The sequence below is a fragment of the Megalops cyprinoides genome, chromosome 25 (assembly GCF_013368585.1).
Source record: "Megalops cyprinoides isolate fMegCyp1 chromosome 25, fMegCyp1.pri, whole genome shotgun sequence".
Lineage (NCBI taxonomy): Eukaryota > Metazoa > Chordata > Actinopteri > Elopiformes > Megalopidae > Megalops > Megalops cyprinoides.
The window spans coordinates 10,703,479-10,729,578 of record NC_050607.1 but is presented as its reverse complement, the minus strand read 5'-3'; the positions used below and the strand labels follow the sequence as shown (position 1 = coordinate 10,729,578).

The following is a 26,100-nucleotide window of genomic DNA, read 5'->3' as shown; positions in this document are numbered from 1 at the left end:
AATATTATCGAATCCTCATATAAACAGCAGAGAGAGATGAGAGATATGTATGTAGTAGCCACTGATATTATAGATGTAGAATTGCTACATTGCTTCTGTAGCTTTAGAGGTATGGTATCTTGCACAGTAACAGAAAAAAAGGAGATGGGGGAGGGGGTAGTCACTGTTCTGATTAATAAAGGTTTTTAGCTTTGTTTTTTTTTTTGGGGGGGGGGGGGGGGGGGGGTCGCATTCTCTCCTTTTTCCAGCATTGGAAACTAGAGGCCATTTCATGATGACAATTCTGATTTTCAGAATTTTTTTTCCATCACAGACATAAATATACATAAATATAGACATAAATCAAAAACCTGGAACTCATACCAAATTTCTGAGCAGTGTCAGAAGTGTAATTAACTTCTTTGTTGTAAACATTTTAGTTTTCAATAAATATTCAACTTTCACTATTTTGCTGTGTTATTATGTATGTGTACAGTATGTCCTGATGAGTATTCTTAACCTTTTGCCATTGGTATTTTTATGAATTGGCAGCAGAATTCGGTTGTGTGAATATAAAATTATCCAGACCCAGTTTTCTAAAGCCCTGACTATTTTGCCTACCCTGCATACTCAAGGATCGTAACTGCAGAGACCTGAGGTGTTTTGAAGTGCTTGCCAGCCTTCCGACCGACATTGCTAAAATTAGGCGATAGACAGCACTAATCAAACCGCTTCCTTTAAATCCCATGGTGTTTCGTCTTGGTTAGCGAGCCCACCGCCTCTCACCTAAGACCAGGGGTGCTTTAGCACTCATCAAGTGCTAAACAGTTAATTTGGAACTCAACAACAACATCAGTCTCCAAACTCACCATAAACCCCTCTTTCCATGTTGAGTGTGTCAAATGTCAAAGTTTACAATGACTTTCTAAGTATAGTGGGAATATCCAGTGACCAGGGATCTCTTGAGTATGTTGTGGCTTGGCCGCTCTACCCCGGCTGTGCCGAGGCTGCATCCCTGCTGGATTAAACGGATCGCTGACATTTGGCAGGAAGTTCAGGGCGTACTTCCTTCAGAGTCCCTCCCACAAGAGCCCTCTTCACCTTCGAGCCACGCCTGCATAACTTAATATTCAGAGCCCGCCCACAACGACACCCTGCCTTCTGAGCCCTCCTCCCCTTTCGTTCTGAGCTCTGACCACAACAGCTGGGCAGGGAGTGTGGTGATTAATACAGATATCCAGGTGTTTTTCTCATCAAGTCTCAGGGGTGGTAAGGTAATAAGACATTATTGTGAAAAATTGAAGAAGATTTCAAAGGGCACAATACTAACATAGCTTTTTTTATCCCTTGAAGTTTAAGGTGAAATGTTTTATATAAAATTCATCACTGTGGTCCTTTGGTGGAAACTATTTTGATTTATTGACACTTCCACAGTGAATTTTTGTTCATGCTGTAAACTGCAGTCAAGTGAAAAATTTAAAAAAGGATGAAACCTGTTTCCAAGGACATGATTCTGAGTAAAACTGCTCAGTGTCCTTCTCAAACAGCTGTTCATATCACACCAGTTGTTTTGTCATGTGTTAACTGCTCCTACACAATGTACATTTTAGTATGGATTTGCACTTTATAAATATTGTGGTGCAAATCATGGAAATTCAGTCATGTGAGCTACTTACACCCCAACTAAGCTAAGAATAGTTATAGAAGTAGTTCCTACCATCAGCCCCAGAAGTTAAGGTCATACCACTGATACATGTTCTCATCACTCAGTACTGTAGAGCTGCAGCCCAAAGCTGGCAAACCTGGTACAGCATGACTGCTTTTCCACTGCATTACCCGCAACCAGGGCTTTGGCACCTTACATTGAATGCTGTCATCAAGTCAGCTGAGACCACTTCCACGGACTTCATCTGCAGGCCAAGACTAACGCTGTCTGGCTGTTTCCTCTGATTAGTAACAGTGGCTCATTCCTTCCTCCATGTCCTTCATTTTAAGTATCGATTCCAATGACAGAAGACACATTATTACACAATTCACAGAATAAACCCACAGTTCTCCAGCATGTAGTCCAGTGGCAGTAGAAGTAACAAGAATAAAAAAGGTTAGGGAATGTGACCTGATCAAACTGATTCTACCTGTACAGTGGAAAAAAAGAAGTACCTGTGACATTTTATTGGGGCAGCACTATCATGACATCATCACTATAACCCTGCTCACACTTGGCCTTCTGTGGAGCAGCACTGTAATGACATCATTATTTCCACCGCGGTCACTCTTGGCCTGGCCTTCATTGGAGCAGGGCTGTAATGTAATGTACTATGTACACCCTGCTCACTCCGCAACCTCCTGTGAAGCAACATCCGATAACATCATAATTTACACCCTGATCACTCTGCAGCCTTCACTGAAGGCACACTGATGACATCATCATTTACACCCTGCCCATTCTTCTGCACGCATCATCATTTACACCCTGCTCATTCTGCAGCCTTCACTGAAGGCACACTGATGACATCATCATTTACACCCTGCCCATTCTTCTGCACGCATCATCATTTACACCCTGCTCACTCTGCAGCCTTCACTGAAGGCACACTGATGACATCATCATTTACACCCTGCTCACTCCGCAGCCTCCAGTGAAGCAACACTGCTGACAGCATTGTTATCTCTCTGTGAAGAAACAGAATCCTGAGGGATAAATCATTTCCCTTTGGTATGTGGCAGACGCTCTTGCTCTTCAGCCAAAGCCCTGGCCTCTCCCAGCCTTTCCATCAAGTTTTTTACTAATCCGGTGGATAACAGGAGGGACACATGATCCAGTCCTGACACCCGTGCTTGCCATCAATGGTTTTGCAGGAGGTTCCTCCTCCGCCCCTCTGGTGCCCGTGCCGATTAAATCCTTTGGTCTGATGGGTCGGTCAAAAGAGATGGAGAGGAGGAGGGGGTGCGGCTGTGGGCAGAATGAGGCTGCATTGTCAGGCAGGGGGGAGGGGCCAAGAGGCTCCTCTTATAAAGACAGGGAGGGCCCCCTCAAATCTATTGCTGCACTCCCAGCCTGAGGGTCCCAGTCTGTCATACCTGCACCCCCTGTCTCGTGTCCCCCCTACGCCGCTGGTCCCACTGGTCTGAGGACAGCGCTCAGAATGCCTGAGCCCACCAAGAAAGGTGAGTATCACACCTCTTCGCTTCATCCCGGTAGAACAGGATTCTGGGAAAGAGAATGAAATGACCCACCAGCAAGAAGAGAAATCCACTCATGGCAACCTGATCAAGAGGCATCTTAAAGCAGTGTGCTTTAGGCAAACAAACATGATCCTGCCTAGCTGAGCTGATGGAAACATCAACAGCAGTAGAATATCTTCATGTTATAGGTGAAAGTCTATGTTTTACGTGAGATCCAAGCAGCATCTGATGCTCTTCGTTTTCTGTGTTTGGAGAGGTGGAAATAACTTTCTCTCTGTTGCTGTTGTAACCGTTGAAACCGTTGTTTGTTATAAGACAGGCCAGCAAAGCTTTACCCTGCTTATCTTATGTGGCAGGAGTGTGTCAAAACTGCATGCCACGGTTTTAGGGAATCTTAATGACAGCTTAGGTTTTGAACATCAGTTCTACAAAACTGGCAAGGAGTACAGATCTATCTGTGGAGACCGCTGATTTCCAGGCGAGTATTTGTCTGCTTTAGTCGGCTCTGTGGAATCCAGAATGTGACTTTGGTCGTAGTATTGTATTACTGCTACTCATGGCATTGTGTTACTGCTGGCATGATACTGGCTCATCAGTGAAGATCAGCAGATGCAGGAGATATATATATATATATATATATATATATATATATATATATATAAAGATGCAATTGCTGCTGTCACAATGGCAAGCATGTAGTTGTGTTTGTATCACAATTATAATTCCTTCTTTTGTAGTGCAGGTTAATACATGGATGGAGTTGCCTGTGTGGTGATGAGCAGTGTTGAAGACCAGCATGAATGTGCTCTGTGAAAGCAGAGTTTCAGAAGAGCATGACACATGCTCTGTGAATGTATTAAGAGCAGTGTGGTCATATTCTGTGATTGCAGTTTTAAAGAGTTGAGTGGATGAGTTCTGTGAGCACAGTATGTTTAAGTGCAATGTGAATGTGTTATGCGAGCTCAGTATATTTCACAGCAATGTGGTAGCATTCTGACTGTTGTGTTTCAGAGCGGAGTGTTTTTATTCTGTGAGTGCCATGCTCAAAAGCAGAATCATTGTATTTTGTTTATGAAGTGTTCAAGAGGAGTGTGGATGTGTTCTGTGAATTCAGTGTTTAAGAGCAGTGTGGATGGGTTCTGTGAGTTCAGTGTTTAAGAGCACTGTGGATGGGTTCTGTGAGTTCAGTGTTTAAGAGCAGTGTGGATGTGTTCTGTGAGTTCAGTGTTTAAGAGCAGTGTGGATGTGTTCTGTGAGTTCAGTGTTTAAGAGCAGTGTGGATGTGTTCTGTGAGGGCATTGTTTATGAGCGGCGTGTTTGTGTGCTGTTGTTGCAGTGTTGTGCTTTGTTTAATGTTACAGTGTGGTGGGAGATCTCTAGTTGATTGATGTGTTTGGGACAATGATGTATCACTTTACTATGCGATGGTGCAACACCCCATCCCCAATCAACACAACACCCCCCCCCTCCTCCCCACCTGTGGATTTTTGGTACCTTTCCCCAGTGGCTTCTGTCTGCCCCCTGAGTCACACATAACAAATCCTTGTGTCCTTTCCATGGTGCATGCTGGGGGTCTCCGATGTCCCTTCCATCTTTTCCACAGTGCATTCTGGGGTCTCCGGTGTCATCTGCTCTTCAGCAGGCGGTGTGGGTTTAGCATAGCGTGATGACAGCATGCAGTCTTTCAACTCCTTCCCCTCTGCGTTCACCCTGGGACAGATGGCTTAGTGAGGGACACTCAGAGAGGACCATCGAGATCACATTTTATTCATAGAAACACTTCGCCCGAGATACAATCTGCCCCTCCCAAGGCCCTCTGTCCGGAATTACATGCACATGCCAGGCCTCACCCCTCCTGCCGTTGGCACAAGAGGAGCTCTAGGGATTTGCTCGATGGCGGTTATTTTAACTGATTCCGGTAAATGTCGCCTCCAGTAACAAGACATGCAGCAGTCGACCTTCTCAGCACTTGTGGGTGCGCTGAGCCAACTCCTGGATTGAGTGGCAGAGCTGGAGCCTGTCTCTGCTCACTGCTGTCTAACACATGTCTGTCACTGTGATGTCGTGAAGCCTGGTTTCTGATGGCGCTCTCCAGGATAGGTGACCAAGCAAACTTCTCCCATGGTTATACTGGGCGCACCACACTTCCTCTTCCTTTCAGACTTTACTACAAGGTCTGTGTCACTCCTAGAAGAGAGCACAGCCGGCCAGTGATGACAGATACCCTGAACGTGCCTACTGGAGTCCCGCTGAGGGTGTTCCTCACGGCCAGGGATGCAGAGGTCATTTCACAGAGGTTGCGTACGAACAGCAATTTGCCTGTCATAAAAGCATCTCGTTCGGTCATCAAGACGCAATGTTGAAACGGAGCCCGGCCTCCCGGAGCTCTCGAGGTGAGGAGTTGAATATCACCGTGAGACGCACGCCTGACATTCGATACGCGCGCTGACAGCTGAACTGTCATGATCAGTTTATGACACAATAACAGGAGCGCTGGCCCCTCCGGGAGCGGCGAAGGCTCGCTCCGCTTCAGATAGATGCAAAAGAGGAAACAAATGAGTCTCATTATGACGTAAAGGACAGCTGAGGTGAGTGGAGGTCAGGATCGGTGGAATAGCTCAGGACGAGTGCAACTGTGTGGTTTCTCCCTCCTTCTGTTAGCAGGTGACACCTCAGCCCCCCCTGGGACAGAGGACGTAGCGGTCATGTCGCCCCCCCCAAGCCTCCCTGACCATGCTTTCTCTGGAGGTGTTGATTTTGGGTGTGGGGGGGGGGGGGGGGGGGGGGATGGCCACTCGTGCCCGCATCCTGGTATATTTATGACCCCTGTGTGTCACCACTCTGCTCACTTCCAGCGTTTCAGACATCATCATCTTTACATTCCACCTCGAGGCCCATAAATCTTCCTGTAGATTAACGGCTCTGGGGACTTCAGTCCGGTTTCAAACGCCGCCCGGGAGAGACGGCGCTCCAAACCTCTGCTCCAGCTGTCGAGCCCTGATTGGCCAGTGTGTGACACAAAGACGGGCGCCGTGGTCGTCGAGGAGGGTCTATAAAAAGCCGGTGGCAGAAGTAGGACTCACAGACAGTGTCTGTGCCAGAGCAGAGAACACCTGCCACTCTCTCAGGGTCGGTGCAGGAAAAACACAGCGGAAAGCTGTCTTTGTGCCCCCCAGCTGCCTCTGTAATGCAAAGCCCCGCGGATGGGCTCCAGCGCGTTTCAGATGGACACGAGTTGAGATGTATTACACAGCAGAGACATCAGAAAGATAGTTATATCACACCCCAGAGAGCGAGATCAGGGACATTGTTACATCACTCAGCAGAGGGAGAGAGAGAAAGAGAGAGAGAGAGATTGGGAACACGGTTACATCACACTGAAGAGAGATACATAACATTGTCATGCAGTGTTCTAATTAGCAATAGCACCTAGTCCTTTGCCATGTCTGCTGGTCATTCAAAATGGTCGTTTACATTTTTGCTGAGGTTCCACAGATATACCTGATCTCAGAGCCCTTCCAGCAGTTTCAGAGGTCGGCCGTCCCTCACTCCAACTCTTAATGACAGCTGGTACCGAATGACAGTGTAGTGGTTGTGAATTCCAGTGTTTTTTAATCCATATATAGTTTTGCAATTACCCACGTTGATTGAAAAACAATTGAAACTGCAGGACAGGAAAGACTTCTGCTCCTCTGCACCATTATTTCAAGCAAGTGTATCCTGCTCTCTGTCTAGTTCTCAGTCTGCAGACCCTGTAACAGCATACCGACAAAACATGTATATTCATTAGCATCTGCACCACATGCAGCAGGCTCGCTGAAGGGTCAGAGGTGCATCAATACTGCCATGGAAAGCTAAAAAATTAGCAGTTACCAAATGAATTTTTGCAGCTTTCCCCCCCTGTCCATTAATACAATTAAAACAAACATAATGATTGTTCCGTGCTGTACTCCTTATGAGCAACAGGTGTTGAGGAAAACATCCTGATTCTTCTGAATGCAAAGTTACAAATAGCAAACGCTTATCATATCAGAAAGTGAGCAAAGAGAAATCAGTCCTGGTCCAGGCCCAGGTTCATCAGGTTTATATATGATGTAAACGTGATTTAAACTACAGCAGCAATGAAGTACAGCTGAATCTGGGATGGTGTAATCGCCCTATTAATATCTCATATTGGGAGAGCGTTATCTCACATGCAGAAGAAGCTGGAAGATGAGTAGGGTACCATCTTGGGCAAAGACCTTACAAAGGGGTGAGATTTTGCCCAGGAATAGCGCCATCAAGAATGGCATTTTCCCCTGGGCTGTTAACAAAGAGCCCGCCATGCCTGGCACCTGCCATGCTGGCATCCCCGCAGAATTCACAGAGGGCGGTGCCAGCGCCCCGGGGCGGGGGTGCGAGGAAAAGGGAAAGATGGCAAGGACACCCGACAGAGGCTTCATCTCACAGGCTCCAGCCACCCGCCGGCTCAAGGCTGACAAAACGAGCCTGCACTTCTCTGATCTTCCACCGGGGGCAGTCAGGCACCATTAATGGCAGAGACTGCCATTACATTGAGTATCTCATGCAATTGTGTCTGAATGCAGATGTCTGATATTTGTAGCTAAAATCCAGAATTAATATCCCTATAATTATTTAACTAGTGGCTAACATTAGCTCGCTAACCGCATTACATGTGGTATGCATTCAGCTTTACGAAACTGACAGTGAGCCACATACCCTCCACATTTACAGTGGTTCAACCACCAAGCATTGCGATTAAAAGTTAGGATTCAACCAACTCTTGGTAAAGATGTTAGGAATATTTGTGTTGTTATTGTAAGTAATTACAGTAGTGTCCTTACTGGCATATGGGATATGATTTGGCAGTCAGGATGTTTCTGTAATGTAACCCAAGGTAATTAATATAGATGTCCACACTAAAAGTGAATCATAAATACCGCATGAAATTCAAAACGGGTGGGGTCATGTCAATGTGAAAGTGTTTTCCGTTGATTGCACGTTCAATCTGTTGTGTGCTATTTAAGGCAATAAATACACATTTAATGTCTTGAAATATGCTATTTTTGTTTCTTTAATATTCTTGTGCCGGTTTCTCCACAAGCTGTGAAGAATAAAGCTGAGTGTAGAATAAAGAACACAAAACACTGACATTCTTTCCAATGTCAAAATGTGAACATAACATTAAATATATTGATCTTGTAAGATGTTCTGGATAAGAGCATCTGCAAACTGACAAAATGTAAATATAAATGATCACTGTAGCTCTGTGTGTCTGTCATGTATTGGCTCTTAGCAGAGAGTCTGTCTTCTCCTGAGTGAACATGTTCCATCAAGTAAAGGAACCCGGATCACTCAAACCACATGCCCAAATGAGTCCTGTTCAGTATAACAGCACCTGCTGCTGCTGCTGATGCTATTGTAACTGCTTTAGACTTTCTGTGATGAATCGAGAGTCATTTGTGGGTTTCAAATGAATGATATTTCATGGACAGACAGTAAAAAATTCTTTCTCCTTCTTTTTTTCTTCTTCTAGATGAAGCACCCAATGCACCACCAGAAGGTGAGTGATGATGGCCCACAATCCTCTGTTTATATACTTTACACAGGATATGGCAAAGAGGGAAAAAGTGTGAGTGAGAGAGTGCTTTAAGGAGTGAATGAAGGAGTGCTTTAGGAAGCTATCAGTGTTTTAGTGAGTGTTTTAGGGAGTGAGTGAGTGAGTTCGGGAGTCAGTGAGTAAACACTTTAGGGGGTGAGTGAGTGCCCCAGGGAGTGAGTGAGTGGTTTTGGGAGTGAACGAGTGAGTGCTTTAATAATGTCTGTGTTTTAGAGAGTGAGCGCTTTAGGAAATGAATGAGTGAATGCCTTAGAAAGTGACTTTAGGAAGTGGCAGCCACTTTCTCCCCATATTCTGATGTCTTAGGGAGCAGCTAAAAAGAAGAGCTGCTGATCACCTGATGTGTGCGTGGGAACTGCCACGTGCTGCTCCACACCCAGCTCCCTCTGGAGCAGTCCCATCACTTGTCAGCATGATGACACGGTTATTGCAGTAGTTGTATTGGTGTAAATGTTGAAACGTGATTATTGAAATAGTAGTACTGGTGTAGATATTGAAAGAACGTTATTGCAATAGTCAGAAAGGTGTCAAGTTCTCTCAGTGGGAACTGAGACCACACTGTGCTGTGGCTCTGGCAGTCAGATGATCATGGCCTTTTCAGCCATTTGACCCTTTTTCCCATGTGACAAGGACACTAACATCCTGTTGGGTATTCACTGAGAGGAAAGTTTACCTTGGCTGCAGCATCTCAATCGATACGTTTCACACATCAGGTGAACCGAATGATTGAACGATTGAATTCCAGCAGCCCATGGTCTGTGTGTGTGTGTGTGTGTTTGTGAGCACACGTGCTTCCCCATGTAGTGGAGTTCAGGAGCGTGAATGCGTCACTAGCTCTGCGAGCTGATGGTATTTCTCATTGCGTGGACCGTGAGAGCTGTGTTTGGAAGCGCGCAGCACACCTGCCCCGTTACGCGCGAGCGTGTGTCTGTGTGACTGCACGCTAGCCAAGCTACGGCGCCTGTGTGACCTCGCTGTTTGTGTGCTCAGAGAGCGTGCTTAGCGAGGCTCCACCTCCACCCGAGGCCTCCCCTCCTCCAGGTGAGCGAGCATGCTCTGCAGTCCCTCTCCCCCCCGTTTCCCCCGCACACTTCCTCCCCCCCCGCCCCCGTTTCTCTCCCCTCTCTCCCCCTTTCCTCCCCCGGCCCTGTCACTTCCTAACGCACCGCCAGAGTCCGCCCCCACGTCACGCGTGCATGTGCCCACTCCTGAGCTCGTTTACAGGTCACACGGTTTGTCACTCTTTGTCACTGTTCTCACGGCGCTGTTTCCACACCACATGGATGTGTCACCACGGCGACAGCCGCACACGCACTGCACGCGTTTTCACGGTCATGTCGCTGCCTCGCTGCGAATCTGTCACTCACCCTCACATCTTTAGACTGTCCCTAACAGTTACTGTGCACAGTACCCGTCAAGAGTTTGGGCACACTTTTCTTTCTTTACTGTTCCTATTTTCCACATTTTTGAATATTAGTAAAGACATCAAAATTGTGAAATAACACAAGTGGAATTATGCAGTGACCAAAAAAACTGTTATAAACAAATCAAAACTATCATGTTTTAGATTCTTCAAAACAGCCAAAAAATATTTTTTAAAATTACAATTTTTTTTGAAAGAAATTCATATATAGGCATCAACTTCACTATTTATATTTGTTTGAGAAACGAATTTCAAGCATTTAAGCATAAGTATTTAGATAAAGATCAATGCATGTTTCCTATTGTTTCCCATTATCTTGATCAGGTGTGTCCAAACTTTTGATTGGTACTGGCAGGCCCGGTGCCAGGAGAAAATACAGAGGGGTGCCACTGCAATCCACAGGGGGCACAAAAAGTCGTAAGTGCTATGTAGGCATTGGGATATAAGGAGACAACTGGGGGTGCACTGAGGTCCATCTGGGGGTGCAATGCACCCCAAAGCACCCTCATGGTGCCGGGCCTGGGCGCTGGTCTGTGTGCAGTATGAGGTGCCATGGGGTATTAAGCAGTAACCTGTACTTCATGAACAGCAGAGAAGAGGAAGTATGTATTTATTGAAAAGGAACTGCACTTATTTTATGTTTTGAAATGAAAAATTACATTAAAGAGTATCCATCAAGTAGGACAGTAAACTGCATCTCAGCGGGTTCCCAGCAGCATAGATATAGAATTGCTAGATGGGCCTCAGTGGTCTGAATGAAATGTGTTACACTCATGAACATCTGATTGAACACACTGGAGGAACAGCTACCTGATTTTCTTGGACTGGAACAGCTTCTGCCATTAATGTACAGTGGCAGTGCTACAGCAACAAAATTACAGTTTCAGTTCCTGCAATGATTGAAATGTGAATCTACTAAATATGACTGCCCAACAGATAAGTATTAATTCTGTCGTCATGAACTGCCCTTGAATCAATTTCAGTTTTAACTGTAATTGTTAGTTACAGTGTAACAACACTGGTATAGAAAAAACTTAATGTGTATAACTTAATGGTTGGGATTAGGCTTAGGTAAAATGATTTGGGATTGAATAGTGTGGGCAGAGGAATCCATTTTAAATCAGTCAGGAAATGAACTCAAGTTCAATTAAATAATTGAAATATCTTCACAGAAAATGATGACCAGGATTCAATTAATGAACTGAATTTCAATGAACTGATTTGAATTTACTGATTTGAAAGGAAATTGACCCCAGCTGGTGGGCAGGTACTGTGGGAAATTCTGGCACTGCATTTAGTGGGCCCCCTCTAGTTACTCTATATCTACACCCAGCACCTCATACTGTGATTGAGAAGTCTGTAGAGACGTTGCTGTGTTTGAGGCCTGCTTTGCTTTAGCTTGGCTGTTATGCTGACTATGCAGAGCCTGTAGATGCTGACCTGAAAGAGCCTGTAGAAGCTGACCCAAAGGAGTCTATAGACACTGATCCGAAGGAATCCGTAGCCACTGATCCCAAGGAGTCTATAGACACTGAATCAAAGGAGTCTATAGACACTGATCCGAAGGAGTCTGTAGCCACTGATCCCAAGGAGTCTGTAGCCACTGATCTGAAGGAGTCTATAGACAACGATCCAAAGGAGTCTATAGACACTGATCCCAAGGAGTCTGTAGCCACTGATCCCAAGGAGTCTGTAGCCACTGATCTGAAGGAGTCTATAGACACTGATCCGAAGGTGTCTGTAGCCACTGATCTGAAGGAGCCTATAGACAACGATCCAAAGGAGTCTATAGACACTGATCTGAAGGAGTCTGTAGCCACTGATCTGAAGGAGTCTATAGACACTGATCCCAAGGAGTCTATAGACACTGATCCGAAGGAGTCTATAGACACTGATCTGAAGGAGAACGAGAGCCCACCTGCTCAGTCTGGTAAGTAGAGGCCAGTTCCACTGTGGTGGCTGGTAATATTCTCAAAGAAAGCTATCTATTCACATTCATCAAAAGCCTCTTCAGTTCAGTTCAAAGCACCTTTCAAAGCCTTATAAGATCCCTGTAGCACCATTCAATGGTTTGATTTATCTTTGAGAGATGTTCTAGAAAAAAGATACCTCACCTCTCCATGTTCTGGACAAACCCTTCTGAGGGATACCAGATCTCCAGCCCTGCTTAGGTATAGCAGAATCACCTTAATTATATTTCTAATTCCATTATTGGCCAGTAGGGGTCAGAACAAACATACTCTGATAATCCACTGTCGTCCTATAGAAGAGTAAGACGATATGGGGATTCAGCCAGAGTGATGAAACGAGAGACTATAGATCAGACCAAGCTTGTAAATATGGACTGCTGAACTGAGAGACTTCTGTCGAATGATAATCTAACTGTTACATCCTCATCTCAATTCCTGGCGTAATCATTACAGTGCTTCTAATGCCCATTTGCGCAGAGCCTAGTGTAAGCTTCCGCTTGGCCTCCTGAGCAATGCAAGAATATGCTATCAGTGCTTTTTAACGCTTCCCCTAAAATTTAATTCTGTATCAGCCATCCAGCTCCATGATCACATGACCTCATTCGTATCTGTGTACTTCAGATTTAGAGTGTGGCAGTCAGAGGTAAGTGTGCGAGACGACAATGTCACAGAAAATAACATATGATTAATTGAAGAAGGTAGACTCCCTTTCACAGGCTGTGCACTGGTATTTCAAACCAAGCGATCATTTCGAAAAGGCATCCTCTTTACCTTTTGTTTGTTTCTTTTGAGTTTTTTTTTTTATTTTTTAAAATGCTCAGATGTTGAAACAAATGTCCATTTTATACATGGACAATGAGACTACCCTGCCTCTCGAGTACCCCTTTGTCTTCATTCAGATTTAAATGGGAACATGACAGGTGGGTTTGGGCCTGAAGTATGAGATGGGTTATTCTGCTCATGTAGGCCACGTGTGTAACTCGGGTATAATGTTGTGTGCAATGTGTGCGGAAAGTGTGCGTAAGGTGTGTGTAACGTGTGTGAGCCTTGTCCCGAACAGAGCAGCCCGTGACTTCTGAGAAGGAGAAAGCTGAGGCCATCATTGTGGTGGTCACCCCATCCCCGGAAGGTCTGATATCGGGTGTAACCTTTGTGTCTGGCACTGGTGTGTGTGTGTGTGTGTGTGTGTGACAATGAGAGAGAGAGACAATGTGTGTCTTTGTCTATATGTGTCTACATGTGTCTGTGTGTGAGAGAGAGAGAAAGAGAGAGGGAGAGCGAGTGAGAGAATGTGTATGCGTATGTGTGTGTGTGTGTGTGTGTGTGTGTGTGTTTGTGTATGTGAGAGAGGGAGGGTGTGTGTCTTTGTCTATGCGTGCGTGTGTATGTACAAGTACAATGCCCCTCTCTGTGTAGAGCAGACAAACAATAGATCAGCCCTGTTGTCACCCTAGTAAGCTTCTCAGCAGCACTGATGTCACAGAGTGTTGAAACATTAGCCTGGCTCCTCTCAGCCCACCTGTTTGTGTGTTTTTCTAATGCCACCCAATATGACCATTTGCCTCAGACTCACCTCAGATTGACCTGACCTGCAGCTAAGGCAGGCGGGTGGTAATGTAACCACACTGACCTGCTGCTGTTATTCTCTTTCTATATCTCTATCTATAGCCCTGAGTTATTCCTCATCTACAGGCCTGAGTTATTCCTCATCTACAGGCCTAAGTTATTCCACATCTACAGGAGTGGGTTCTCCAACACTGAAATAAGCTAGCTAACTTCCTATCAAAAAACTCCTAGTTATTGTTGAATTGAATTCAATCATGGCATTATTAATCTTGAATGTTAGTTAAAGATTTATCGAGTCATGATAATGTAATTCAGCTGTAATAACTCAATTTAAATTAAAATGTTCAGATGAGACTGATTAAAACTATATATTACCATTGTGAACCTACACAGGCTTGAGTTATTCCTCATCTACTATTCCTTGTCAGCAGTGCTGACTGGACACAGACATTCCCAGAATGCTCTGCTCAGTAAAGTGCTGCGGCTGATCCTGATATGATCACCTCCGGTCTCTGCTCCAGGAAGCACAGCGCTGAGGGGCATTGTTGTGCCCTGTGTGGATGGCATGATGTATGATGTTCATCCATGGCTTCATCACACTGTGAACAGCCTGCAGGTCCATGTCCCACTGTTGCCAGTCGCCCGCAGGGTCGTCTTACCCGTCATGTCTCCGTGCCACATACGTGTGCTGTTACATGTACATGCCACTGCATCACGTGCAGGCTTGCGATCATGCACGTCTTGCTTCCATGTCACATACATGCGTGTAATTTTTTTTTGTTGTTTTTTTTGCCATCATGCCTTGTTTTCATTGCCATTGTTTTGTCACTGATGGAGTGGTGCTCTGCGGCTGGTCAGCCTGTGTGTCAATCATGCCTTTATTGCAGATAAAGATGATGACGCTGCCAGAACCCCGTCACCGCATCTTCCAACAGGTTGGTTACCGTGGCAACCCAACCACCTCCATCTAACCCCCCCACCCCCCCCCCCCCCCCGCTCCCAGACACCGTCGCCACGGAAACCACCATGCATCAGTGTTTTGAGAAAGGCAATGCTCGGCCACTGTAACGTCGGCTGAGAGGGCGACGGTTACAATGGCGTACAGTTCAAAATTCTCAGAGGGTTTTCAACTGTCAAGAGTCTCATCGGCAATTAATGGAACTTCCTGGAATGACGGATGGTGATTTTGGGTGGTCCTCAAAACTTTTATCATTTTTTCTTCCCTGAGAACACACAGAGGAAGGCAGAGGACGCTGTGATTGGCTTTTAAATGTATGTGTATGAATACAGTACACATACATGCATCCATTTATGTGTTTGCTTTCTGTGTGCAATCAATGTTTATTCATTCATGCACATAAAACCTTTATATTGTGTCAAATTCATATAAAGGGACAGTTGTTATATAATATGATAATTATACATCTAGTATGTATATACAAGTATGTGACACACATCAGATATGACATGTACAGTGTATAAATGTGATGCATGGGTTTTTTATACAGTCCTGGGTCAGCTTCATGGTTCCAATTATTTGGTAGTTGGTATTTGACTATCAGTGCTGTAACCACATTCTAAAATAATGAGTTTTGAGAGATATAAAAGATTTACATGGTTTTCCCATGTCAATAGGAGACTGAAAAGTGTACCCAGGTGTACCCATAATTTTTCATCCAAAAGTCTTTTTACACTGCCTGGCCATTTTTTTAATTTTATTTGGCCATTTCATAATTTTATACAGCATTATTTATTATTTATACTTCATTCTAAACACTCCACAGGGGATAATAAAGGTAAATTTTTACCTCTTCATTCACACACCCTTTTCTTTCACAAAAGAGATCCGTTCAGTCAGGAAACTGTCCATTGAGCAGCCAACCTCCTCAGGAGAACCCAACAGCCCTAGCTCTCACAGAAGTGGGAGTGTGGATTGTAATGTGGTTGTTACTGCTGTGGGGTAAAAGAACAAATATAACACTGCCAGAAAGCTCATTCCAAATCTTTTCCATGTGAATTCTGAAGTCACACTTCAGAGTAATGGAATTTTTCAATGGAAATGTGTTGGTATTAACACAATAAAAAAGAAAACAGTGTTTCCTTCCTAGGTATCCCTGGCCCTCCATTTATGTATTATATTATAACATTTATATGTTAATATACACTAAGGTGGGAATATTACCCTTTGTCATCCTGAACAACATCCATCAATTACATTTTCATATGTTGGAGAAAAGCTATGTCTTGTTTTATATTCCACCCCAAAGCATTCAGACAGAATTTTAGTACAGTATTTAAAGGAATATCTATATTACTAAGTGAAAAACATTCAAATAATAATCATTTGATACATTAACAATACCGCAAAATTCAAACTGGTCATCATAAACAGATAAAAGTCTGTTCGTCTGCAAGGGCTACGCCTGTGTTTAGATGCAAAGCTATGACGGCTGCTCAATGTCAGATTCCACAAGGCGGAGCTTGTGCACAGACATCTGCGCTCAGATGCTGGTCACACGCTTGCATGGGTGCGTGCGATGCGTGTTGCTATGGACTTTACAGTACCATTTCACATAATGTGCTGTAAATTTGTCTCTGTCTCTGTTTAGACGATAGCACCTCCAACTCAGCCAAGGGGAGAAAAGACTCAGGTAATACCTCAATGTAATGACCATGACTATTCTTATGGGAGTGCTGGTGATGTCCACCTCCACTCTGCTCCAGACACCCTCTTTTCATCCTTCCAGCATGACTGGGCCATTAGAAACTTCTTAAATGGGAATAATTCATCATGGCAGGGCTGTTAATCTCAGCAAAAAAGAACATCTTCCAAAAACGTCATAGTCCGGTCTGTGTCTGCTGCTTTCTGTTGCTTGCAGTAAGGCTATGAGGTTTTTGGAAATGTCTGACCTTGACCTCAATTGAATCTGATTGCAATGCACTTTATCCTTAATTTTTAGCAACACATTTAAGTATGTGATTCATTATAAATTAATGATAAGGTGCATTGTAGTTTCATTGAATAGAGGCCACTGCTGTGCTTCAAGTTGGATAAGCAAATAAGTGAACAGTGAAAACACAACACAAACCACCGGGGACGTTGGTGGCCCTCAGACAGCTTTCCCTGGAAGATTCACGCCAAGAGAGAAAGAGATGTGGCTGGGAAGACTCATGCTGAAAGAAATAAAGAGAGAAGGGGCCAGGAAAAATCACACAGAGATATAAAGAAAGGAGTTCTAAGAGAGGGGTGGCAGGGAAGACTCCTGGTAAGAGAGACGGAGAAAAGAGCCACCTGGATTACTGGCACTGAGAGCATGAGGAGTGGCCTGGAAGACTCTTGCTGAGAGAAGTGGAGTGTGAGAGAGGGAAAACCTGCTTCTCAGAATGCAGCCAGTTCTTGCTGTTGGCTGCCCAGCAATCTCGCATCATAAACAAGACGGTCTGACCCCAGGGAGGAGACTGGAGCACAGGGAAAACAAGAGTATCTATAAACATTTTTGGGAGGGAGTGCATATATCTTTATATAAAAGCATTTTGAAAATTGGAAATTTGGTAGAAAAGTATTTTAGCCCCTCAAGCTTACATTTGCGATATCTCTGTGCAGTGTCTGGTCTACATGGCGTTGCTAATATGATTTCTGTTCCTATTGGTTTGTTTTGATCTTTGCTTTTTATGTTGCCAAATGTGTGTGTGTGTGTGTGTGTGTGTGTGTGTGTGTGCGCATGCGTGCGTGTGTGTCTGCGTGTGAGTGTGTATGTGTGTGTGTGTGTACGTGTGTGTGTGTGTGCGTGAGCGTGTGTGTGTGTTCAGTGAGCAGTATGTCCCCTCACTTATGGTGAACCTGAATGCGCAGTGTGTCCTGTGATTGATGGCGCGTGTGTGTGTGTGTGTCTTGAATGAGCAGTGTGGTCTCTGGGAGAAGGACAGCCTCCAGAAGAAGTAGACAAACAGCAGCAGCAGCAACAGCAGCAGCAGCAGCAGCAGCAACAGCAGCAGGATAACAATGCCCAGCTCTCAACCCTCCTCATTGAGAAACCCCAAGGCGGCTCCATCACTGTGGGTGAGTCTCCGCCTCTGGGGTGGGGATCTTTGTCTCTACATGACCTTTGTCTCTACAGCGGGATGGTGTGTTTAGTGTCCTCCTAAAAGAGACAGGTAGTTCTTTGGGTTGAAGAGTAGATATGAGAGGACCAGAGGGCCCCTTTGGTCCACCAACCCTTGCTTCAGGACCGTCTTTGCAAAGGGACACTGCTGTCAGTTTTACAGCAACAAGACCTGAGTGTATGCGTCAGATGTGGGAGAAGGGAGTCATGTTTCTGTCAGTTGTGGAATCCATTTCAATGGTGATTGTTTGTGTTCGCAAGGGGGAGACATCACCTTCATCGCCAAGGTTGAGGCCAAGGACCTGCTGCGCAAACCCACCATCAAATGGTTCAAGGGGAAGTGGATGGATCTGGCCAGCAAGACTGGGAAGCACCTACAGCTGAAGGAGAGCTTCGACCGCATTACCAAGGCAAGGCCTGCATGAAGCCTCAAACAATTCACCCCATTCCCTGACTGTATCTATTACCCTGAATGCTGAAACTACAACATTAAACCTCCATTTGATTTTGTGGGCAGTAATGTGGTATAGCAGTAAGGAGCAGGGCTCATAACCAAAAGGTTACAGGTTTGATTCCCCGCTGTGGCACTGCTGCTGTGCCCTTGGGTAAGGTACTTAATCCAGAATAGCCTCACCAAATATTAAGATGTATAAACAGGTAACATGTAAAACTGTAACCTATGCAAGTAGGTCAGGATAAGCGTGTCTGCTAAATGACAAAAATGTAATGTCTTGAACTGGGTGTCTTTTTGTGTGAAATGATAGTCCCCTCCTGCCCTGGTATTTCTGTGTATTACCTCCAGGTTCATACATTTGAGATGCACATAATCAAGGCCAAAGAGAACTATGCTGGGAACTACAGATGCGAGGTCACCTACAAGGACAAATTTGACAGCTGCTCCTTTGATTTAGAAGTGAAGGGTATGTTGTGCTTTGTTCGCAGAGCTGTGTAATTATGACATTTAAAAAAATGAGATGATACATTTCGCAATCCACTCGCTTTCAGATGTGCCGGAAGTCTCTTCAACGGTTGACATTCGATCAGCTTTCAAAAGGAGGTAAGGGAGCACACTGAACCACAATCCGCACCCTTCTCTCATCTCAAAACAGCCAAGAATCTGACGTCCACAGAATCACATTACTTTCAGGTATTCCTTCTCGTGTAGATGTAGCTTTGTTTAGTATATCTGTCTTGTTACTTTAAAGCAACCAGAAAGAATTCTGCAGATATGTTACTGGGGCAATCTCCAAACCAGGGTGCCATCTTACATGATAAACATGTATGAAGGCTTCATTAAATGTGTATATTATGCGGTACAAAATATTTACTGTGCCTGCAATAAGGTCCCTTATAAAAGTCTACTCTGATAAATCACGACACACCCACAGTAAAGACGTAATCTTGTGGTTGAGAATGCAAAGACTGCAGAATGCAGAGGAGAGTGCGTGGGCATGGTTCGTCAAAGCTGTGTCATTACTGTGTGCAAATTTACACTGTTAAACTTTCATAAGGGATATTAACAAACCATCCAAACCCAAGGTGTTGAAACATTCGCAAGGCCAACACTTGCATCCAGAACCTCCTCACCAACAATGTGTCTGAAAGCAACGCAAACCTCCCAGCCCTTACGCAACGCTCTTTGCGGTGTGGCCGTAACGTTGTCCTCTCGAGGTCCTCTCGCAACGTTGTCCAAGCGCCGCAGGAACGTTACATGTTGGCTAGGATTGCTCCTGATGCCCCTTACACAAAGCTGTTCGTTCAGAGCCTGTCGTCAGGAGAGCAAGGCGAAGGGTTCTTGTGTAAGCCCCAATCATGCGTTAGCCTGGGCCTAATGCATAGATTGTAGTCAGTGCTTTAGATTTGCGTTGTTCTTTTAGCACTGTTCCTGTGGTGCCTGTTTCTGTATTTGCACTTATTAATTTCTATTAATTTCTTCTTAACGACAGCAATGAAGGCCAAGACGATGCAGGAGAGCTTGACTTTAGTGGTCTTCTTAAACGTAGGTGAGAACAACGATTCCCTTAACGGAGGGAGACTTTTTGTATCTTTTATACACTGCAGACCTGGCCTGCTTTTGCCAGTCACTTCTTGCTTTTGCCCTCTCTTTTGCAACTCATGATTGAATCTTTTGTTCTTCCCAATTTGTTATGTTTTCCAGTGATTCATATGGTGCACAATTTTGAAAAAAAAACATTTTTAAAGTATTATTTCTTGTATGTGTATTTTATAGTACATTGAAATGAAATGCAATATATTTCAGGTGTATGTGCCCTTTTGCAGTATTTCAGTGTTTTATAGTACACAAGTTTTTATGCCCTTTCTGTGAGTTTAATTTTCAATGCATTATTCAATGGATCACATTTTCCTGAGGGTAGCTCAAAGTTTACTTTTTTATATTACAAACTGATTTTAAAATGTATTTTCACTTTTTTATTCTATTTGCTTTTAATTTTGGTGATTAAAATTAAACAGCAGCCGTTATTGGATTTCTACCATAAGAACAATAGACAGGCGCATCTGCTCAGATTTAATCCAACCACAATACATTTTGTTCTTTATTTTCAAAAGCACAATTAAGCAAATGTTACCTGTCTGCTACTGACACAAATACAAGCAGAAGGAAAATTTGCTTTATATTGTGGTTGTAAAATTAAGGACAAGCTTTGTGGTTGGTCTGAATCTGGCTCAGTGATTCCAGTTTCTTTAGTAAAATGACACATTTATTTGCGCTTGTCTCTTCTTTTTTTGCATTCAGAATGAACAGGTTAGTAAAGGGAATAGGTAATTAAAAGATTAGACGGTACTGTGGGTAAGTAACATAGTCCTGTAGTCTCTCCAGCACTGACTGCAGCTACAGGAAATGAACCAAACAAGAGTGTTGGCCTACTGTAGTCCGGTAACACTTCATTAAAAGGCAACATTTATAAATGCTCTATTAACTGCCACTCATAATGACAAAGGACTTTGCCTTCTGAGTCTGTTAGCAGGGGGATTGGGTTTATGCCTTTCCCCTGGGTTGTTTGCCTTAATGATTCAAATGACTAATCTAATGCAACAACCAGTTCTATTTTAGTATCCTTTGTAGTCTGTTAATAAACCATTTATAAACTGTGCCATAAAATAGTGTTACCGCTACATTTTCATTATATTTGAATTGTGAAAAAAAAACCCTATGAGAACATGCATTTATTTAAGTGTTCCCTAAAACCAACCTCGTTAATGCTTGTTTGAACCAAATAAACCAGTATGGAAGAACAATGAAATTAAAGTGATGAAGTATTTCATGTCACTTGCCTAAATGCTTTCAGACCTGGAAACATGTCAGAAAGAAATGGGCACACTGAGTGATTTCCATACCACTGACTAACAGACCGTTAACTCTGCACTTGCACCCATGGGCCCCCATTGTATTTCTCCCGGCATGAGAGAATACAAAGGGAAACATTCAGAGAACGCAAAGGGATGGACAAATAGCAGAGGAACAGAAAGCAGGAACAGAAGACACATCCCTCCTATAGACCCACCTGTACTGACCCTAGATCAGCACATCCTGCCTCAGAGTCCAGTGTCTGTCCACTGTATCTGTGTGTGTCTGCACACCCGCACTTGCACTCTTTAGATGACTAATGTACCTAATTAATGTATCAATTGCTGTAGCCACAATAGAAATGCTTCTGCTTTTTTTGATTTGGCACCTCATGCAAGACTCCAGTATTCCCTCATTAAAAACACCACAGAGTGGGTTAATCCTAAATCTCTACTCCAAACCACAGCAAAAAAAAAATGACCGACCTGAAGGATATTATGACCATGAAGGATCCTAACTGAAGGATCCCATGACCTTGAGAGTTCTTTCACACTCAGTGTTCATTGTTGTTGACTTTTTTTTGTTTGCATGCACATGTACTCTGGGAGAAAGGCCCTCACTCCTGACATGCCCAAAGAGCAGAGGTCACTTTCATTTCAAACACTGAAGAGGTGTACTAACACAATGCAACAGTTGTCCTAATGCAAGAGTAAGGGTAAACAAAATGGACAGTTTAAACATGGTGTCTGCAAGCTTTACACCCTTACTCATGATGGATTTACTCATACAAAAACAGTTTTTGATGTAACTAAGATATTGCAGACAGCATGTTACATCTTTATTGCTAAAATTGTTGCTAACAAGCAATATCTTGATCTTGTCTGTTAGGGAAAAACCTGATGTTTTGTTGCCACTTGGCTAGCAACTGAAGCTTACGACTAATACCTTTTCACCTATAAAAATAGGTCTTTTTCATATCACCTACACATCTAACTATGCTTTCTAGTGACAGACACATTACCTACAGCAAATGTTCATTAGCTTACTAAACCATACTAACACCTGTTTTACTGCTTGCTTTGGGTGGGGACGACAGCTATGGTTGTTGCTCCCATTTGTGACTGTACTGTGTGTGAACATGATCGCATTTAGAGAAGAATGGGGGACTCGACAACACAGTGCGAACAAACTCCATGGTCTTCCTCTGTCCTGTAACGCTTCATCTATTAAGGTTACATGCTCACATGTGAGGACAGGTAAAGCGCAGGTGACCCCCATCCCTTTGTGTGACACGTCCTGAGGAACTCCAGAAAGAGCGTCCTTATAGAAACCCACTCCCGTTAAAGCGCCAGTACAAGGGACAGTGTGGGAATCTGTTCCCTGTTCTTGGCCCCACAGTGATGTGCGCCAAACCCGTTCACAGTGCAGTTCCTCAGAACATGTCATGAGCCCACCATCATGAGCCCCGCCCTAACGCCCCGCCCCTGGTTTCGGGTGCCCAGGGAGCCGAAGCAGGAGGAGGCCGCCCCGGAGGTCGACGTGTGGGAGATCCTGAAGAACGCCCGCCCGGACGAGTACGAGAAGATCGCCTTCATGTACGGGATCACTGATCTGAGGGGCCTGCTGAAGAGGCTGAAGAAGACCAAGAAGGAGGAGAAGAAGAGTGAAGGTATATGAGTAAACTGTGAATAGTCAACATTAAAGGGTAGCTGGGGTTCCTCTCTTGAAAAACTAATGAAAGTGTACTTGGATATTCCTTGCATGTTTCATTCATGTTTATCAGCCTCATCTTTTCTCCAGAGAATTTCAAGGTTACTGCAGAGAGACATGTTCAGCTGGATGTATGATAATAATATATGATGAGGTCAACTGATGTAAAAGCAGAATCTTTAAAATTTGCTTAGCAGAGGCTCTTAGCGAGAGGAACTTACTTAGCATATCATTTTCATATTATCCAGTTATACAGCTAAATATTTACTGAGGCAGTTAGATTAAGTACCTTACCCAAAGGCACTGCAGTGATGCTGTGAGTCATGCTCCTTAGCACTACACCACACTGCTGCCAATCCTGAGATCAGGCTTCAGCATTCCTGATCAACATCCTCTGTGTTTTCTGAAGCTTTTGCTAAGAAGCTAGAGCCAGCATACCAGGTGGACAAAGGAGGGAAGATCAGGCTTGTGGTAGACCTGGCCGACCCCACTGTGGAGTTGAAGTGGTACAAGAACGGCCAGGAGATCCGTCCCTCCCCCAAGTAGGCCGGGCTCCGCCCTCTAATTCACCTGCTCATCATTTATTCGTTTCTGTCTTTGTTTCCATCCTCCAGCTTGTCACAGATGAAAACTGCTTTTAAGGGTTCTCCCCATAAAAGCTTTCATTCGTGGTTTGATCCTCTCTGTGAGGAATCTGGTGTTTTTCATGTTTTACAGTGGAAACAGCCTTCTCTGTGCAGGAAAATGGCGGTGCCTCCCTCACAGGCCTTTACCCTTTCACATTCAGCCTAGCTCTGCAACGTAGATCAGTGCAGGACACTGCGCTTTTTACACATACTCATCCCACAAATGTGGACATTCACAATACAACCTACGAATTTGTGCATTTACTCCAGAAACAACCGAGTTTAATCTGTGAGTTTAGATCTCAGATACCGCTTATATCTGAAAGCTGAACATATATCTGTAAGAACCCCCATTTATTTTTATAAATGAAACAGAGACCATTTCATAAAAATGTCCAGTTCCTTTTTAGCTACTGTATTTTGTACATTCTTTGTTTTTAGCCATGATATTTTTTTCATGTATATTAATACTGATGTATTGAAACTAAAGAAATCAATTCCTTGGAATTTGGAATTGGAACCTAGAGTGAGAAAGTAAAAGAATTTATCATCATAATTATTATTATTACTATCACTGAGTAATAATAGTACTTACTGACTAATAGTGACAATAACAGAGTAACAGTGGTAGTGATGACCTTTTTAAGGGCAAGTAACTAGGTGTGTTTTACAACAAAAAGAGAGGTTAAACAACAAGTAATATTTGGTGATCAAATGTCCTCCCATAGTAATATGCAGGGCAAATAAATAATTCATAAATTATTTCTATGATTATCATCTCAATCATTCCATCAGTTTGTTGCTGTTTTATAGTAAAGTCCATCTTTTGCTTCTGTCAGCCTCAGTTGTTGGAGCCAGGTATGGCTAATAAAGTCTAAAGTCCTCTACTGAAGTGTCAGCCCATTCCTGTGAAGTATCTCTGATTTGCTGACAGTGTGGAGCATTGAGAACTATAATTTATTGTTTAGCAGATAGAGGGGAAGAGTGGGCACAGAGTCCACTGATTGGCTGACAGAGTGGGGTGCTGTAATGCTTACCCTCAGAGGTTGTTTGGAGTGAAATGAGGTTAAAGCCATCTGGGAGGTTACTGCAGTTTTCTGGTCCCTGGTCCCTAGTGGGATATATATCCCAGAATTCCCTCTTCCTACAGCTCCTATGTGCTTTCTCTGTTGTTCTGTGGTAACGGCTCTTGCAGTCCACTCCAGGCATGATGTTGCTCTGTCCCTGTGTCCTATGTGTCTGTTATGTATTGCTGTGGTGAAACCTCAACCGTGCCGCGTCCCTGTCCTGGCTCCACCACCAACCCCAAGTCAACGGAAGTAAGTCCATTAGCCTGCTCTGCTTCTTCATTTCCTGTGTAGATCACTACTGGTAATATAGGGTACAGCTCTGGCACCAGGTCTGCCGTTGCTCTAAAGAGAGAGACTTGTGTCATGACTGGGGTCAGTAACCTCTTAACTGTAGCAGAAGTCCTGCCTTTTCAGTCAGTAACATGCTTATTGTGGCTGAAACCCTCAACACATGTCACACTGGCCTCCTTTGAGAGCACTGTGCTTTCTGGGAATCTGTGTGTACATGCTGTGAGTGTTGCTATGAACTTTACAGTACTGTTTTATGTTTTCCTGTGTTGTGGGTGGGTTGGGGTCAGACTTCTCAACAGCAGCTGAGATAGATGTTAGAGGGTTCTGGACTGTGATTAGGTGACCATTTCTTACAAAGTTCTGAGGTAAGTGAAGAGTGGGGTTCTTGTAAAACAAAGTCTGTTTGGGTACAAGGATACAATCTGTCATCAATCAAACCCTACCTTGTTTAATTTCACCAAATTCACCTTTTAGTATTTCACTTGTCAAACTCCACTCCTAAAAATCTCACCAGTCTAAATTCATCTCTTCGATTTTCACCAATCCAAGCCCACATCTTAGGAAATACTGTTTGACTCAGTGCGTAGAGTCAAGGTGTCTCAGAGGTCTCATCTCTTATCTTCAGCTATCTAACCCTAAACTTTGATGTAAGTTAACCAAGGCAGCACAGGGGTTTGATAGATGGGTTCACTTCGCAGGTACATCTTTGAGCACAAAGGCACCCAGCGGATCATGGTCATCAACAACTGCTCCTTGCAGGACGATGCTGCCTACTCCGTCTGTGCTGGTAACGAGAAGTGCTCCACCGAGTTGTTTGTGAAAGGTACTACATTTCGTCCTAACCATGTTAACTGTTCGTGAAAAGCATTGAGTCTCATGTAATCAATGTAAACTGTGTAAAGGTGCTGCCTCTTGTCTAATTGGGATTAGTTGTTGCCATCCGTCTCATCCTGATGATGTCATTCCTCTCTCCATCACTCTGCTGACATCACTGTCCACTCTTCCCACAGAGTTACCAGTGACTATAACCAAAGGACTAGCAGATGTGAAGACGACAGTTAATGAACGAATTGAGTTGGAATGTGAAGTGTCTGAAGAAGGAGCTCAAGTCAAATGGTACACTTTGTTCTTTTTTCCCTCTGCTGTGCACTATTGTGTATGCTCATCTGAGAGAGCGGTCTGGTCTCTGAGGTTTCTGAGAGTGTGGCCATTTTGTTCCTGTCTGTCTGTATGGTTCTGAGAGCACAGC

At 44.0% G+C, this 26,100-nt stretch overlaps 1 protein-coding gene across 6 annotated transcripts in view; it reads left to right on the top strand.

The window, feature by feature from the left end:
- The first annotated feature begins 3,032 nt into the window (after positions 1 to 3,032).
- mybpc1 (myosin binding protein C1) overlaps positions 3,033 to 26,100 on the top strand; it is a 35,595-nt gene continuing 12,527 nt past the window's right edge. For 2 of the 6 annotated variants that reach the window (XM_036520234.1, XM_036520232.1), the window contains exons 1-17: positions 3,033 to 3,147; positions 8,702 to 8,728; positions 9,776 to 9,826; positions 13,239 to 13,307; positions 14,632 to 14,679; positions 16,354 to 16,395; positions 17,649 to 17,804; positions 18,109 to 18,257; positions 18,650 to 18,767; positions 18,853 to 18,904; positions 19,794 to 19,850; positions 20,603 to 20,611; positions 22,657 to 22,823; positions 23,274 to 23,406; positions 24,801 to 24,809; positions 25,550 to 25,674; positions 25,862 to 25,967. In XM_036520234.1, coding sequence (XP_036376127.1) covers positions 3,126 to 3,147; positions 8,702 to 8,728; positions 9,776 to 9,826; positions 13,239 to 13,307; positions 14,632 to 14,679; positions 16,354 to 16,395; positions 17,649 to 17,804; positions 18,109 to 18,257; positions 18,650 to 18,767; positions 18,853 to 18,904; positions 19,794 to 19,850; positions 20,603 to 20,611; positions 22,657 to 22,823; positions 23,274 to 23,406; positions 24,801 to 24,809; positions 25,550 to 25,674; positions 25,862 to 25,967 — 1,340 coding nt within the window. In that variant the 5' untranslated portion in view covers positions 3,033 to 3,125. The remainder of the gene's footprint in view (positions 3,148 to 8,701; positions 8,729 to 9,775; positions 9,827 to 13,238; positions 13,308 to 14,631; positions 14,680 to 16,353; positions 16,396 to 17,648; positions 17,805 to 18,108; positions 18,258 to 18,649; positions 18,768 to 18,852; positions 18,905 to 19,793; positions 19,851 to 20,602; positions 20,612 to 22,656; positions 22,824 to 23,273; positions 23,407 to 24,800; positions 24,810 to 25,549; positions 25,675 to 25,861; positions 25,968 to 26,100) is intronic. The other 4 variants (XM_036520235.1, XM_036520233.1, XM_036520236.1 and 1 more) reach the window with 4 other exon arrangements.